Source organism: Paraphaeosphaeria sporulosa, assembly GCF_001642045.1.
Source record: "Paraphaeosphaeria sporulosa strain AP3s5-JAC2a unplaced genomic scaffold CC84scaffold_5, whole genome shotgun sequence".
Taxonomy (NCBI): Eukaryota; Fungi; Ascomycota; class Dothideomycetes; order Pleosporales; family Didymosphaeriaceae; genus Paraphaeosphaeria; species Paraphaeosphaeria sporulosa.
In genome coordinates this window covers 2,082,174-2,094,804 of record NW_017253364.1, presented here as the reverse complement: position 1 = coordinate 2,094,804, position 12,631 = coordinate 2,082,174, and the positions used below count along the sequence as shown (strand labels likewise).

Here is a 12,631-nt window from a genome sequence, read left to right as displayed (position 1 = left end):
GCGGTGAAGGCACACAACGTGTGCGTTGGACGCTTTGGGAACGGAGGTCGCAAATCCTATGCACTGCGATAATGAACAATTTGCGTACCTGCTGTGATTGAGCAGAGGTTTGTTGGACCTGTGCATTGGGTTAGAGACTGTTCTGTACCCGGATTGCCTAGGTCATAGAGTCAAGTCAAGTCATTCGTACTCGCCTGAAGTCCTGCCAGTAGGATGGGGGCCGTCATTTCGCCATCACTGATCTATTTTCGTCGGCTATAGACATCGATCCCATGTTCCGATACGACACAGTGGACGCTTGGACACTCAGGAACAGGTGCCCATGGCTTGCGGCAACGTGAGCGCCATGTTCAGGAGTAAGCATATGCCGCATACATTCAAAGGCCGTATTCGCGTGCGAGGGACATGTCCAATTCGTGGAAATACTCCCGCGATGTACCTGACAAGTCAGGATCCCAGTGTCAACAAAGACGACAGGATGCGCCTGTGGGTGCCCTGGTGTACCTGATATAGATTGTAAGCATCAGACGGTAGATGTGAAGCCATAGTCCCATCCGTGTATCTGCGACAGGCCTCAGACCCCACCAGAGGAAGGCCTGCAAATTGGAAGAGCGTACCTGTTATAGATTGCAAACAGGGGCCCGCCGCCTTGCCCACCCACCATCCCTATCTTCACCATCAACAACATGCATATGTCTGATCTGAAAGCGTAGAGTATAGACTGTATTGACGGCCCGCCACCCATACCCTCTCCCTAGTCCCGCCCCTTCCCCACCCACCATCTCCGAAAGCGCGAAAAGAGTCAGCAATTGATAGACTGCGAGTCGATAGATTTTGAATCCATGGTCTCTTCCGGACATTTCCAACAGGCGACAGAGCACAGGCCACGGTGCTTTGTGACTAGACTGCTTGCAGATTCGAAGAACGAGTTTCTTCAGAGACCGAAGGCAGGAGCCGCACCGCAACGACGCTGCAGGCCGAGGTGACTGAAGCCGATACCTACGTTGCTATCTTTGGTAGATTTGAAGCCGTGCTCTGCTTTCGGACGTCTGCGACAGGCCCCGGAGTATAGGCCATGGTGCTATGTGACCAGGAAAGCCTGACAATTGTAAAACCGAGGGCCTCGATAAGCCGAAGGCAGCAACCGCGACTCGGAAACTGCCAGGGTTGTAGTCATTGTATTATCGTACGATATTACCTTGATCCCCCAAAGGACCCAGGTTCAATCTTTTTGGTGCATACTGTAATAGATCCCTGCTGAGGCACCATCTGCGCACGAGAGGTAGCTGTTGACATAGTGTTGAAACCTTTGTGGCGCTGGAGAAGGCGTTCTGGCCCAGCTCAACGCCGCCTTCTCCGCCCAGGCCAACGAAGCCATCGAACCACCCTCCAAGGCGATATCGCGGTAGTCTTTCCCGCATCCGGCACTGCACCGGCACTGTAGGCTTTCCAAGTTCCCTCATCGAGAAAGCTCACTGCTCGCGATCCCATGCCAGAGCAGACGCAACCCAGAGCGCTCTAGAGTGACCGGCCCACGCCGTGATTACTACACGATCATATTCAGGTCGGCGACGTGTGACGCATCACCGCTCACACCTCGCGCTTGCAGGTTCTTCATGTTCTACAGCCACGATCGACGATCGACTCCATTCCGTCCAGACGAGCTGCCCGATATCGAGCGCCAATCACTTCACAAAACGGCGAGGTGATGGCAGCTCAGGCGCACCTCCACACCAACGATGATGCTGTCCAGCAGTGCACAGATCGAGGCATGATCGGCCTGGCCAGGCTTTTCCTCAGCTTCAGCCGAACGCTGGACGCCACAGATACTTGGGCGCTTCGGTGCTTGTGCTTCGTCGTGCTGACTAGCAAGCGTTATGAGCGTTGCGTCTGTGGGAGAGCGTCTTGCGCGCTGTGCCTGGACAAAAGCCACGAGGGGACCCATAGCTCAAGTCTGGGTTGGTGTGCTTGACACTTCGCGTGGCGCGGTGTCGAGTCGTTGTGAACGTTGGGATGATGCCTCCTGATTCAAAAGGTAGCGCTAAAGGAGGGGGGATATGCTGCAGACATGGCACCTACTGGTGTCCGGCTAGCAACAACGGATTTCCCCACCCTGAGGACACGAGTAGGGCATGGCGATCGCCGCGGATGTCCAGGTTGGAGACCCTGACAAGGAGGTAATTGCGATGCACCAAGACTGGAGCATATCAAAGTGATAGTCTGTCTTCTCGCATAATGACTGGCCATCTCAGTCGATTGTCATCGTGTTAATCTCTACACTTGCACTGTTAACGGAAAGCTTTCTCTGTTCAATAGCGTGCAGCCTGGAACAAGAGTCGCAGAGTGTTTGACATGTTCTAGGGTATGTACGTCAGGCATCCCTTGCAAGTCCAGTGGCATAATTCAGAGTGATGGACATTGGGTGACTTTGACCCGGTGGTACTCTTGGTACTCTTCGATTCTTACCTCAAGATATGACGTTGGGCCCCGCAAGTCCGCGAATGAAGCGGTGAGTGGAAATGCGGGAGACGCAGATTTCGTGATGCAGAGATGCAGAGTCCGGTGAAATACGACACACCTCTTCCTCGGAAAATGTGTGGAGAATGTACAATGGCTGTACATCATGACCGGCGAAGTGACCCGTGGAAGTATCACCGCCTGTGTAATGTTGACTCCTGGTCAAGGAGGTACACCTGATGTTGCGATTGAGGTATTTGTCAAAGCGGTCCGCTTTGTGTAAAGGGTTCCAGGTTCCGCAACGGATACGCCGTTCGGACAGACTATGGAGTAGTGTCCGTAAGCTGAATCGACGATTCCCCACTGCGGAAGGAGATCTATCTGGATTCGAGTGGGAGATACCGAGGGAGATTCTACGCCTAGTGCGCGTTATTGAATCCAGAACAGTGAGTGAAATTCGATAGTATCGTCACTAATTGGGTGATGTCGGCGAGGTTGAGTTGCGCCTGCTCACTACACGATGTTTTACGTCTTGGCGTTGGACCAAAACGGCGCTTGTCTCGGCACGGTTGGGAAGATCTACCCAATCTGAGGATGTGCAGACGATCATCCGGCACAGCTGTTCCGGAAGATCGATCGAATCAGCGACTTGTGCAGCATCGACAGAATCGCGATGAGGAGTAGGCGCAATGGGGATATGGGAAAGTAGATCTCGCCGTCCATTATTGAAGATCGCACAGCAGATACTTCACCGGGTCGGGGAAACCTTGGGACATCCTGTTAGTTCGTCGAATAGGGCGCGTGACGTTCTGCTTCCCGTTGCTTGAGGGAAATAAGAGGCATCATCGCGTTCGCATTTGGGTGTGGGGCTGACAAGGGTGATTCGCGTGATTCAGATCTAACGGCCAGGGTGCTGTATCTTGCGTAAACTTTGATTTAACTCAATACTACAGGTCACGAAAAAGACGCTAAGGCAGCTAGGCTTTCTGTAACGGCCACGGAAACGACCGGTCGTTGACGGTTCCATGGCAACTCTCAGCGACTAGGCTGCTAGTGAGGAGGTTCAAAAACTGTGTATTGCGCACCCCGCGGTGAGCACGTAACGGCCCACTGCGCAATCGAGCCATCGCGCCTGTATATTCCGCTGTTATAAGGATGCCATCGTACTGTTTGTGAGGCAAAGGAATCCAGCAAATGCAAGCCAGCCACTAGCTAACGACTGCCAAATGCAGCAGCGGAAATTACAGACCTTGCATACGGGGAGAAAGGTTTGTGCCGCGGGACTTTGGCGGGTAGGTGAGAAGGGGCTAATTGGGGGCGCCATTGGATCGGGATGATGCGGGATGCGCTCGGTAATCTGAATCGACGTCGATCGAAGCCGGGATCCCCTGTGCCCTCTGCTCCAGGCACTTTTTGTTTTTGGCGCAGGCAATCCGTGACGCCCTAGTTACATGTACGTATGTACAACCTCCTAGTCGGGTGCGCGGAGGCCTGGCGTCTCTGTGCATTCGGGATGTTCCATGGCTCGGAAAACCCATGTCGAAGGATGAGAGATGTTGTTTCTCTCCTCGTGACTCTTGTCGACGCTCCGTGAATAAACCTCGCTTGCCCTCGTCGTTTGGCTTGGCACACTCGACATTATACATCGGCGTGTCTTGAGACGGGAAAAAATTGATCCTGGTCATGTAGATCGTGTAGGGGCTCCAACGTCGCCGACCTGCCATACCTGCTTTGGACGTACAGCGTCTAGTACGGCAGCCACGACAGCTGCGTCAACGACTGCAGCCGTTTTCGTTACACTCGACCGGAGCCATTCCGGCTTCGTCTCAAGTTTCAGAGGCATACCAAGGAAGCCTTCTACCATTTGTTAAGCTACGAAATTCAAAACACCCTCTTGCACATCTTCATCAAACCGGGGATTAACATGAGGGCATATCCTTGCGGAAAAACTTTGTTGCCGCAAACCTATTTCTGGTGGCCTGACAGTGGATGGGATCCGAAACCGAGCCCGCGCTTTGCTCTGCTGTATCGTGAGGCCTTTGATCACTCTGGTGCATGCGCGGGAACTCCCAAGGATCATGGAAGGGTGTTTGTGCGACTCCGAGGATCTTCGGGCGTGCACCATCCAAATGTCGAATAATTGTCGCACAGCACGGGGACGAGCACCATTTTCGGGCTCCTGCCATGCATGGGGCATCTGGCAGACAATCTTGAGGCCGGTGGGCTGAACGATGCTCAGACATGCGGGCGGGCACGACAGCAGCCACATGTGGATCGCTGGAACAGCCGTTAGTCCCGACGACGGGGAACGGCGCATGGACAGGTGCTTTGTGTCCTGTCATTATATCGTCTCAGCTGACACCGGCCCAAAACCAACGTGCGCAAGAGGATGCAGTGGATTTGGCTTGCTGCAGCCAAACGTCGCGGCGGGGGAAAAACGGTGACTGATGGAAATGACAAGTTGTGTGTCGTGAGCGGCACGAACCCCCCACCAATCTCGCCCGCAAGGGAGCTGTCAGGAACAGTGCCCTGGGGCGCTTTTTGTTCTGGCGGCTGCCGCTCTGGGATTTAACCGTAAGAGATGGTGCACGAGGCGCTGACAGTGCACATTGCACTCGACAGTCCCGTCGCATCGCATCGTGCCGGCGCTGCTGCCCTTTGCGAGAGGCGCGACGTGTGCCCGCTCCTGAAGCGGCATGGACGCTGCGGGGGACTGGGGAGACGCGTCGTCACCAAGGGATCCAGAGCACCGCTGTAGGCACGAGGCGACTGCCGGCAGCAGCGTGGTGCATGCACAGGACTGGTTTGGGGGAGTTTGGCGGAACTTTGCAAACGAAAGGCCCCTGGAGGTGGGATCCGACGGGCTGTTTGGAGCACGGCGAGTCGGGCCCGCCCACCAACAGGCGGCAGCGGTTCAACGCTTTCCCCAGCAGCCCGGGACGCTTGGCCTGCTTTGGGCAACTTTGACGAAAGCCGTGGCGCGTCTTGCCAGAGGGCCGGGACTCGAGCTCGAAACGGCAGCGCGCGGTGAATGGGCGAACGACAGGCGCGGGCTGCGTGCGCTGCACTGCACTGCACAGCACAGCAAGCAACACGGAGCTGCTTGACACGAGGCACACATTCAGGCTGAAGAGTCTGGCCTGGAGCTGCCCCGGCGAGAGCGCAGGCGTGGGGAAGCGGCCAGGGGAGGGCTGCGGGCGTGAGACGGTTGGAGGGCTATTTTTGCAGCGCGCACATGGGAATCAGGTGGGCACGGGGCCCAGGCAGGTGTTGAGATACGAGGACAGCGGGCGCCATTGGCCGTCAATTGTCCGTCGCGGCCTGGCAAGATGCTTCACGCAGACGCTGGTGCAGCTGGCGGGCAGCAGTCGAGCAGGTCGGGCTTCGCCTCTGGGGCCCGCCTCGGGCAGCCGCGCTGAGCTGGACGGGCGAGGGCGAGGGTGAGGGCGAGGCGTGGGTGTGGGCGACGTGAATCCGACTGTCAAGAGCATGTTGCGACGCAGCCTCAGCCGCGCAGCGGGGGCGAGGCCAGTGGCCAGCGTGGAGGCCAGAGGGGACGTGTGGCTGGGCTGCTTGCCAAACGGGCGTCTTGTCGTGGCCCAAAGCGGCAGCCGCACGCCACACGGTGCGGAGGCTAGCGGCCAGCTATTTGTGTTCGCGTCGCGCCTGCTGATTGGGCACGGCTGCTGGCGAGCCTGGCCTGCACAGCATCCGACTGTGCGGACGCAAACCACTCCCGCCCTCGCCCGCCGCCCGCCCGATCGGTGCCAGCCAAGGCATCAACGGCTGTCTCGAACCGGCGACCTCGCCGACGACGACGACAGCTGAGCGCAGCTCCGGCGCAGATGCTGCTCGTCTGCTGGCAGCGCAGCGCGCGCTGTCGCCGCTGGCCTGCGCGCGACCCAGTCCGGCGACCGGGCTGGGCGAGCCCGCAGAGGCCGCCAAGCCTTCACCTCGCCGACCTCTGCCCTCCCTGTCCATGGGCCGCTGGTGATCGCTATCTGGCGCTCGGTCCGCCCACCAGCCTCAGCACCGTTTGATCGCCCACGGCCCTGTCGAACCCCAGCGGCCAGCAACGAACGCAGTGGTGACGCGGTTGCAACGTGCGTCGCGCGCAGCGCAGGCACATGTTTATGCTGAAACTGCTGCCTCTTGCACTGCTCCGCTGCCACGACCGCACGCCTGTGGCCCGCACTGACCGCCACCGTGACCTGAGGCTCCAACATCTGGCCGTCATCTGGCTCCCGAATCTGGGGCCCGCAGAGGCCCGCCGCGTGTAGACTACTGCACCATCGTGTACGTCCAGGTAATCGCAGTCCACCAGCGACGAGCATCGGGCGCGGGGCCTGGACAGAGGCTCCCACGGAGATGCACATTCCCGACCGCTTGCAGCAGGCCCTATCCATGGTCCCGCGCGACCTGGCCTCCCTCCACCATCCATTTCATCGGTTCGCATTCGCAATGGTCATGTTCAATAAACACACCGCTGCCAGACGGCGACTTTGCGCCGATGCTGGGTGCGCCAGCACCCGTAAGATGAATGGTATGCCACCAAGCGGCCCTGGACCCTGGCGCCTGTCGTTCACAGCGGCTGGCTGAAGCGCTTGGTGCGGGCGTGTTTGGTTTTACATAGACATGGGGAACAAGCCGCCGAGGTGGGGATATTGGTGTGCCAGCGCCGTGACTGATGTCCTGAATCGGCACATCTGATGGGCACCGCCATACCCACCATGGGCCTGCGCGACGGCCAACCCGCCAGGGCTACCCCGGCACCCTAACCCTACTGGGGGGCGACCAGGGTGCGCGAGAGAGAGTGGGTCACGCCGGGATAGTCGAGCAAGCGTTGCAGGGGAAGCAATTGACCTGAGCCGGAAAAGCAGCGTTTGCGAGCGAGGCTTTCTTTTTCTCCCGTGCAGAAGCGGCCCAGCGCGCGCCAAAAAGCCATGCCACGATGTGCTACAAGGGCAGAGCACAGATTCCAGCGATCTGGTCCACCGGACTGGGAACAAGCTGGGACGCCTGTGCACCAGCGCGGAGCCAGAGGGCAGCAGATACATTAGTTGCGGGTCATCGCGCTGCTCATCGCAAGCATACGCACCCGTTTCCCACCAAGGCCTCATCTATCTCCAGATCGCCCACTCAGCGCCTGCGCCAAAAGCACTCTTAAGCTAGACACTCCTCAGCGCTGCATGACGCCCCCTTCCCTCTTCTGAGCCCTCCCACCATCACCTTAGCCGCATCGTTCAAAACAAGAAGTCTCCCGCACCAACTCTTCCGACTAAGTCATCCACTCCTCACTGTCTTGGCCCCCGCTATCCCTGGTCACTGCGCTGGCTGCCCACCGTTGAGTATATACTCTTCAGGAACCCGCTGCCGTCCGTTTGGCCCGCTACCACTGGTTCTCATCCACAAATCCGCGCCACGGTACAATCTACCACCCAACACTCGTCAACTCAGGTATGCATTCTCTTTCTCCGGCTTACATCCCCATCCACCACTCTTCCTCGGATCCCTACTCCTCAAGGCTGAAATCCCCTCTCCATCCCTACTTGGCCCTATAAAACATTTCTCCCTCTTTCAATATCATGCTCGCCGATGTACTCGCTACGAAGAGCCAAACGTGAATGCGAACATCGACTGACCCGGGTAGTTTCAATATGGTTGCTCACCGTCGCGGCCCTTGGTCGCAACACGAGGACCGCTATCTCATCGAACTCGTGACCCGAAATGGCCCGCACAACTGGGTTCGGATATCACAGGAAATCACCACACGGTCGCCAAAGCAGTGCCGAGAAAGATATCATCAAAATCTTAAGCCTTCGCTAAACCACGAACCCATCTCCCAGGAAGAGGGCGAACTGATCGAGAAGCTGGTTGCCGACATGGGCAAGAGATGGGCCGAGATTGCTCGAAGACTACAAGGCCGTAGTGATAACGCCGTTAAGAACTGGTGGAATGGTGGACAGAACCGCAGAAAGCGCAACCCTGAGCGTGACCAGCCCTCCCACCCGCAAATGCACCATCCGCAAACCGCATACCACTACCCCGCAGTAGCACATCAATCTCACCACGACGATGAAGCGCATCGTCTGTCTTACTCGTCTTCGCGGCGGACCTCGCTCAACCCTCAGACTCATTCTCCTCATGCACTCAAGCTTCCACAGCCTCAGGGTTTCGAACCTTACGCCGGCCCGCGGCCAGCACCACTACAACTCCAGCCGTACAACTCACATGCATCGCGGGGGCGTGGGATTGAGACACCCATGCCGTCGCCTTCGGGTTACTCAATCGTCTCCGCAGATGGTGCGCCTTCACTGATCACGGACACCGGCTCAGAGTCGCGCTCACCCCGTGGTGCAGCCTCTCCTCTGGATCTCACACTTGCTCCTTTGGTCGGCAGCCGGGAAGAGCGCAGAAATTCGTGCACCCGATACCTCCCTCACATGGGCTTTGCGAACGAGGACGATGACCACACATCGTACGATTACCGACGTGGCTCCATGCAGCTCCCGCCTCTGTCCGGTGCCGAGAACAGGACTACGACCCCTTTCAGAGAAGCAATCTCGAAGCAATCGTACAGGGCCGAACGACCGCAGCTGCTCACACAGCCTGCGCACCAGCTGGTTCACCACCACTCGCTACCATACTCAGCACCCGCGGAGCAACGACCACTGCCACCTTTCGCCACTCTGGCGGAACCAGGCCGGGTACCGCTGCCGTCCCCCAGGAATACGAGCCCGTCCTCAAGACATCTCCCGTCGCCGTTCACTCGCACGGCACAGCCAACTGAAACACGCAGCGCGCCTGTTTCGCCCAAGGACAAGCCGCAGGACAGCCGCATGGACCTTCGATCCCTGGTGATGTGATCGGCCGCTACTCACGTCGCTATTCTCACTTCATGTTTATACGCAAATCCTAGTTCTCATTGTAATGTCTACGCCCATGTTCACTGCGCACGAGTCCACCTCTCATCATGTCTCGTTGCAAGGCTCCGAGGCGAGGAACTCCATTTTGGTCCGACAAGATACCCCCGTCATGTAAATTACCATCAGGAAAAAGGACCGTTTGGGCGGAAATTCTGCTTTTCTCTTCTGCTTTGCTACTACTCATTCGCTATTCCCCCGTTACTGCTTACCCATCTTTGCAGTCGTTGTTGTTCGTTGCGTGCGGAGGCAAAGCGAGGCGCGTTTTCCACTTGTCATCAGGCGTTCACTGAGGGGCACATACGCCTGTGCACGCCAGGGTCTACACTACGGAGTTGAGTCGAGTCGGGGTGTTGTTCATCTAGGCTGCCCTGCCCGCCTCACCCCGGGCTCGCGCGCCTGCACCTAGCATGTCATGTATACTGTTCTCTTCTGTTCTGTTCAGTTCTTGTCGATGTCGCACCATTTCGTCTGCATTGCATACACGGCCGTCTGCTCCGAGGAGCTCGCGGAGAAAGTTAATATATACCCACGCGGCACAAGCCGCGCTGTTCGCACACTATCCAAGTCATGTACACATGTCCCATCTGCTTGTGAGACCATGTCTGGCCTGATCCAGGGCGTTGGTTGCGCTGGAACCTCTGGGACCGGGCGTCACGAGCGCAGCACGCCTCCACGAGCCTCGTTTGCGGCGGCTAGCGAGCGCTGCCTCCCTCTCCCACGGCGGGTTCTGTCACGCAGCGCACCTGTGGCCTCGGGCTCGCGTTCCGGTCCAGCGTGCTGCACGCAAGATTCAGCGCAGGACTGAACGCTCGACTAGGGCAGGGCCGCAGTGTCAGGACACGCGCGGGAGGGCTGGGCACCACGCTTCCGGCAGCTGTGCCGGTGCGCGTGCTTGCACGACACATGCGTAGACGTCTTCTCCACCGCTCGGTGGAGGCAGCGGTGGTGCTGATGGAACTATGGATCTGGGCTGCGTTCAAGCCCGCGACGAGGAAGGCAGCGAGCGCCTTGTGCGCGGCGCGCGGTGGATGCTGGGCGGAAGCGTAGTCTACCGCTTTGGGACGGGGCGCTAGGCGCGTTTGGGAGGCTGATAGTCGACACTTCGTACTCGGCGTGCGCCGTGTAGTCGCGACAGGACTAGAGCGAGGCCAGCCCTTGGGACGCACGAGGTTGTGGCCTAGAAGAGAGACTCGCAGCTCCGCTGGCTTGACAGGCTTCTAGGGGCGCGGCGTGGCGACGGCGCATTTGGGGAGGGCCCGCGGAGCGCAGCACATAGTGGTGTGTTGCGTAGGACGGCGCTCGAGCATGGAGAGGGCCGTGCCGTGACCTTCACTGTGTGCTGTGCTGTACTGTACTGCGCTGCAGGACACGGTCATGTGACGCGCTGCAACGGGGGCAGCACAATGCGAATGCGAGGCTGCTTAGTCAGGGGCCCTCGCCCTCGCCCTCGCCCTCGTCCCCGCTCCGCGTGCCCCTCAGTGCATCTTCATCTCGTTCAACGGCGGTGCCACGGCCCTATACGGACGGAGTCGCAAATTGAGCACGACACGAGCCTCGCACAGCCAGCCGCCGCAAAAACGTGGCAAGCGGCGTCCGTGCAGCGCGGCCGTTATTGCACGCGCCGCGTGCATGCATGGCATGGACGTTGGCATGCCTGGCTGGCCTGCGCTGCGTGGTAACGATTCCGCAGAGCCCCGGGCCTCCAGCTCCTCCCGACAGGGCTGGTGGAATTCTGAGGGCGCTAGCACAAGACTGCCGCTCTGGGCTTGGGGCCCGCTGCTTTGGGGGTGAGCGAGCGAGGACGGGCACGAGCAAAGGACGGACTGCTGGGATGCTGCGGCGCGACTCGATTCAGGGTGCGACTTTTGGCCGCGAGGCTGCGCTATTGCCCGCGCCGCGCTCGCGCTTGCCAGCCTCTCGCCTACGGTAGATCGTTTCGTCGCTTCGTGGGCGGATTGTGTCCAGCGTCAGCGCTTGGCGGGCGGGCCTAGTGCTGAGCGAACACTCAGGGGCGCGGCGTGAGTGGTGAACGGCGTCGAGTCGCAAAGGAATCGAGTAAGGTGTACGCCGCTGGGCGTTAGGCCATGGTTTGGGGGCTGGAGAAAGCCGTTGGAGGGTGCACGCTGCGAGAGGCCGTGGCGGCGCGGGAGGTTAGCCAAGTGCCGGCCTGAGCGCGCCTGCTCCTGACATCTCGCTGTCGGGACGCGGACGTCGTGAGGATGCACGCCTGGCCCAGTGGGAGGTGCGTTGCGTACGGCACGCGAGGCGATAGGCATGTGCAGCGCGCGAAGGGCGCATGTCGCCAGCCAAGCCTCCGCTTGTCGGGGCCTCGAGTCTTGCCTCGTTGGGCAGACTCGTCGAGCATTGTGCAAAGTCGGCAAGGCGCAGGATCTCACACGAGGCCCTACTGTGCTTCCCCTGCCATTCCCTGTGTCAAACCATGACGGCAAAGATGACTCTGCGTCGACACGTCGCCGCCTGCAGAGCCGTCACCGCTCCGAGCCTGGCAAACCCAATAGGCCCTGGACGGTGGACGTCTGCCTCCGTGTCTCGCCTCGTGGCCTGGGACAACGGCGTGTGTTCGTCGCACGTTGGAGCAAGATGCTGACCGGGTAAATGCCTTCTGAGCGGATTGCATGCCGTCGGCGCTGATGTTTCCGTCTCTGGGAATGCGTACACGGGTTTGCCGCCGTGCGTGCGGGAATGGCACGCAGGGACAGTGACACAGATGCCCACGGCCGTTGAGCGTTCCCTTGCCGCGGGCTCGCGACCCATGGCTCTGTCTCCGCCAGCTGTTCGCACGCGCGTCGTGCCGGGGTTGCTCGTCGATATGCGTGCACGTAAGGCGAGGGGTGGCTGCGGGGAAGAGAGCTTGGGAGGCATGCACAGTCTGGACCACGGCGGATACCGTGCTCGGCCGGCGTGTCGTTGCCCTGCGACGTTCAAGTCAGGACGTCAGACGCACGCAGCCATCGGTGAGCGCCCACCAGGACGAGGGTCGCTCGCGTGGCAGCTGCAAGCCACCTGAGACACGGCTCCATAAATATCTCTGAAGGAGCATCTGGCAAACCTTTCGCGCGCTGCTCCCAGGCGCGTGGAAACCGTCCGTGAGCACGGAGTCGCATCCGTTGGCGGATGCAGGGGCTCCTCCAGCCTGAATCACGACCCCAGTGCACGGCGACATGTCACGTGCCCCATCTGGCAGTTGCGCCGAGGCATCCCTGCGCCAACGCCGATCAAACGCCGTT

At 59.4% G+C, this 12,631-nt stretch overlaps 8 protein-coding genes across 8 annotated transcripts; 2 read left to right on the top strand and 6 right to left on the bottom strand.

Annotated features, from left to right (window-relative positions):
- Nucleotides 1-135: 135 nt before the first annotated feature.
- Nucleotides 136-876, bottom strand: CC84DRAFT_751038 (uncharacterized protein). The gene is made up of 3 exons (XM_018187297.1): nt 618-876; nt 376-439; nt 136-242 (listed from the first exon to the last, which is right to left on the bottom strand). The coding sequence occupies exons 1-3, from the start codon at nt 743-745 to the stop codon at nt 171-173; spliced, it is 264 nt and encodes an 87-aa protein (XP_018036506.1). The 5' UTR covers nt 746-876; the 3' UTR covers nt 136-170.
- A 205-nt stretch (nt 877-1,081) lies between these two features.
- CC84DRAFT_1176193 (uncharacterized protein) lies at nt 1,082-1,945 on the bottom strand (the record flags this gene model as incomplete). The annotated part of the gene is made up of 4 exons (XM_018180205.1): nt 1,082-1,158; nt 1,199-1,438; nt 1,595-1,664; nt 1,727-1,945. The coding sequence occupies 4 exons, from the start codon at nt 1,943-1,945 to the stop codon at nt 1,082-1,084; spliced, it is 606 nt and encodes a 201-aa protein (XP_018036505.1).
- Nucleotides 1,946-4,210: 2,265 nt separating this feature from the next.
- Nucleotides 4,211-4,963, bottom strand: CC84DRAFT_750942 (uncharacterized protein). Its single transcript, XM_018187296.1, has one exon. It carries the CDS (start codon nt 4,772-4,774, stop codon nt 4,325-4,327), a length of 450 nt encoding a protein of 149 aa, XP_018036504.1. The 5' UTR covers nt 4,775-4,963; the 3' UTR covers nt 4,211-4,324.
- A 797-nt stretch (nt 4,964-5,760) lies between these two features.
- Nucleotides 5,761-6,863, bottom strand: CC84DRAFT_1176191 (uncharacterized protein; the record flags this gene model as incomplete). The annotated part of the gene is made up of 2 exons (XM_018180204.1): nt 5,761-6,102; nt 6,255-6,863. 2 exons carry the CDS (start codon nt 6,861-6,863, stop codon nt 5,761-5,763), a joined length of 951 nt encoding a protein of 316 aa, XP_018036503.1.
- Nucleotides 6,864-6,997: 134 nt separating this feature from the next.
- CC84DRAFT_750882 (uncharacterized protein) lies at nt 6,998-7,934 on the bottom strand. The gene has a single exon (XM_018187293.1). It carries the CDS (start codon nt 7,575-7,577, stop codon nt 7,083-7,085), a length of 495 nt encoding a protein of 164 aa, XP_018036502.1. The 5' UTR covers nt 7,578-7,934; the 3' UTR covers nt 6,998-7,082.
- Nucleotides 7,750-9,348, top strand: CC84DRAFT_750896 (uncharacterized protein). Its single transcript, XM_018187295.1, has 2 exons — nt 7,750-7,914; nt 8,108-9,348. Exon 2 carries the CDS (start codon nt 8,115-8,117, stop codon nt 9,321-9,323), a length of 1,209 nt encoding a protein of 402 aa, XP_018036501.1. The 5' UTR covers nt 7,750-7,914; nt 8,108-8,114; the 3' UTR covers nt 9,324-9,348.
- A 333-nt stretch (nt 9,349-9,681) lies between these two features.
- On the top strand, nt 9,682-10,394 carry CC84DRAFT_750889 (uncharacterized protein). The gene has a single exon (XM_018187294.1). The coding sequence runs from the start codon at nt 9,796-9,798 to the stop codon at nt 10,186-10,188; it is 393 nt and encodes a 130-aa protein (XP_018036500.1). The 5' UTR covers nt 9,682-9,795; the 3' UTR covers nt 10,189-10,394.
- Nucleotides 10,395-11,739: 1,345 nt separating this feature from the next.
- Nucleotides 11,740-12,436, bottom strand: CC84DRAFT_750828 (uncharacterized protein). Its single transcript, XM_018187292.1, has one exon. It carries the CDS (start codon nt 12,264-12,266, stop codon nt 11,817-11,819), a length of 450 nt encoding a protein of 149 aa, XP_018036499.1. The 5' UTR covers nt 12,267-12,436; the 3' UTR covers nt 11,740-11,816.
- Nucleotides 12,437-12,631: the final 195 nt, after the last annotated feature.

Coding starts and splice junctions, on each gene's coding strand:
- CC84DRAFT_751038 (XM_018187297.1), bottom strand. CDS start 745: ATGGGTGGCGGGCCGTCAATACAGTCTATACTCTACGCTTTCAGATCA. Junction 440..617: donor CTGTTTGCAATCTATAACAG/GTACGCTCTTCC, acceptor CTGACTTGTCAG/GTACATCGCGGGAGTATTTC. Junction 243..375: donor CGCGAATACGGCCTTTGAAT/GTATGCGGCATA, acceptor CGACGAAAATAG/ATCAGTGATGGCGAAATGAC.
- CC84DRAFT_750942 (XM_018187296.1), bottom strand. CDS start 4,774: ATGCGCCGTTCCCCGTCGTCGGGACTAACGGCTGTTCCAGCGATCCAC.
- CC84DRAFT_750882 (XM_018187293.1), bottom strand. CDS start 7,577: ATGAGGCCTTGGTGGGAAACGGGTGCGTATGCTTGCGATGAGCAGCGC.
- CC84DRAFT_750896 (XM_018187295.1), top strand. CDS start 8,115: ATGGTTGCTCACCGTCGCGGCCCTTGGTCGCAACACGAGGACCGCTAT.
- CC84DRAFT_750889 (XM_018187294.1), top strand. CDS start 9,796: ATGTATACTGTTCTCTTCTGTTCTGTTCAGTTCTTGTCGATGTCGCAC.
- CC84DRAFT_750828 (XM_018187292.1), bottom strand. CDS start 12,266: ATGCCTCCCAAGCTCTCTTCCCCGCAGCCACCCCTCGCCTTACGTGCA.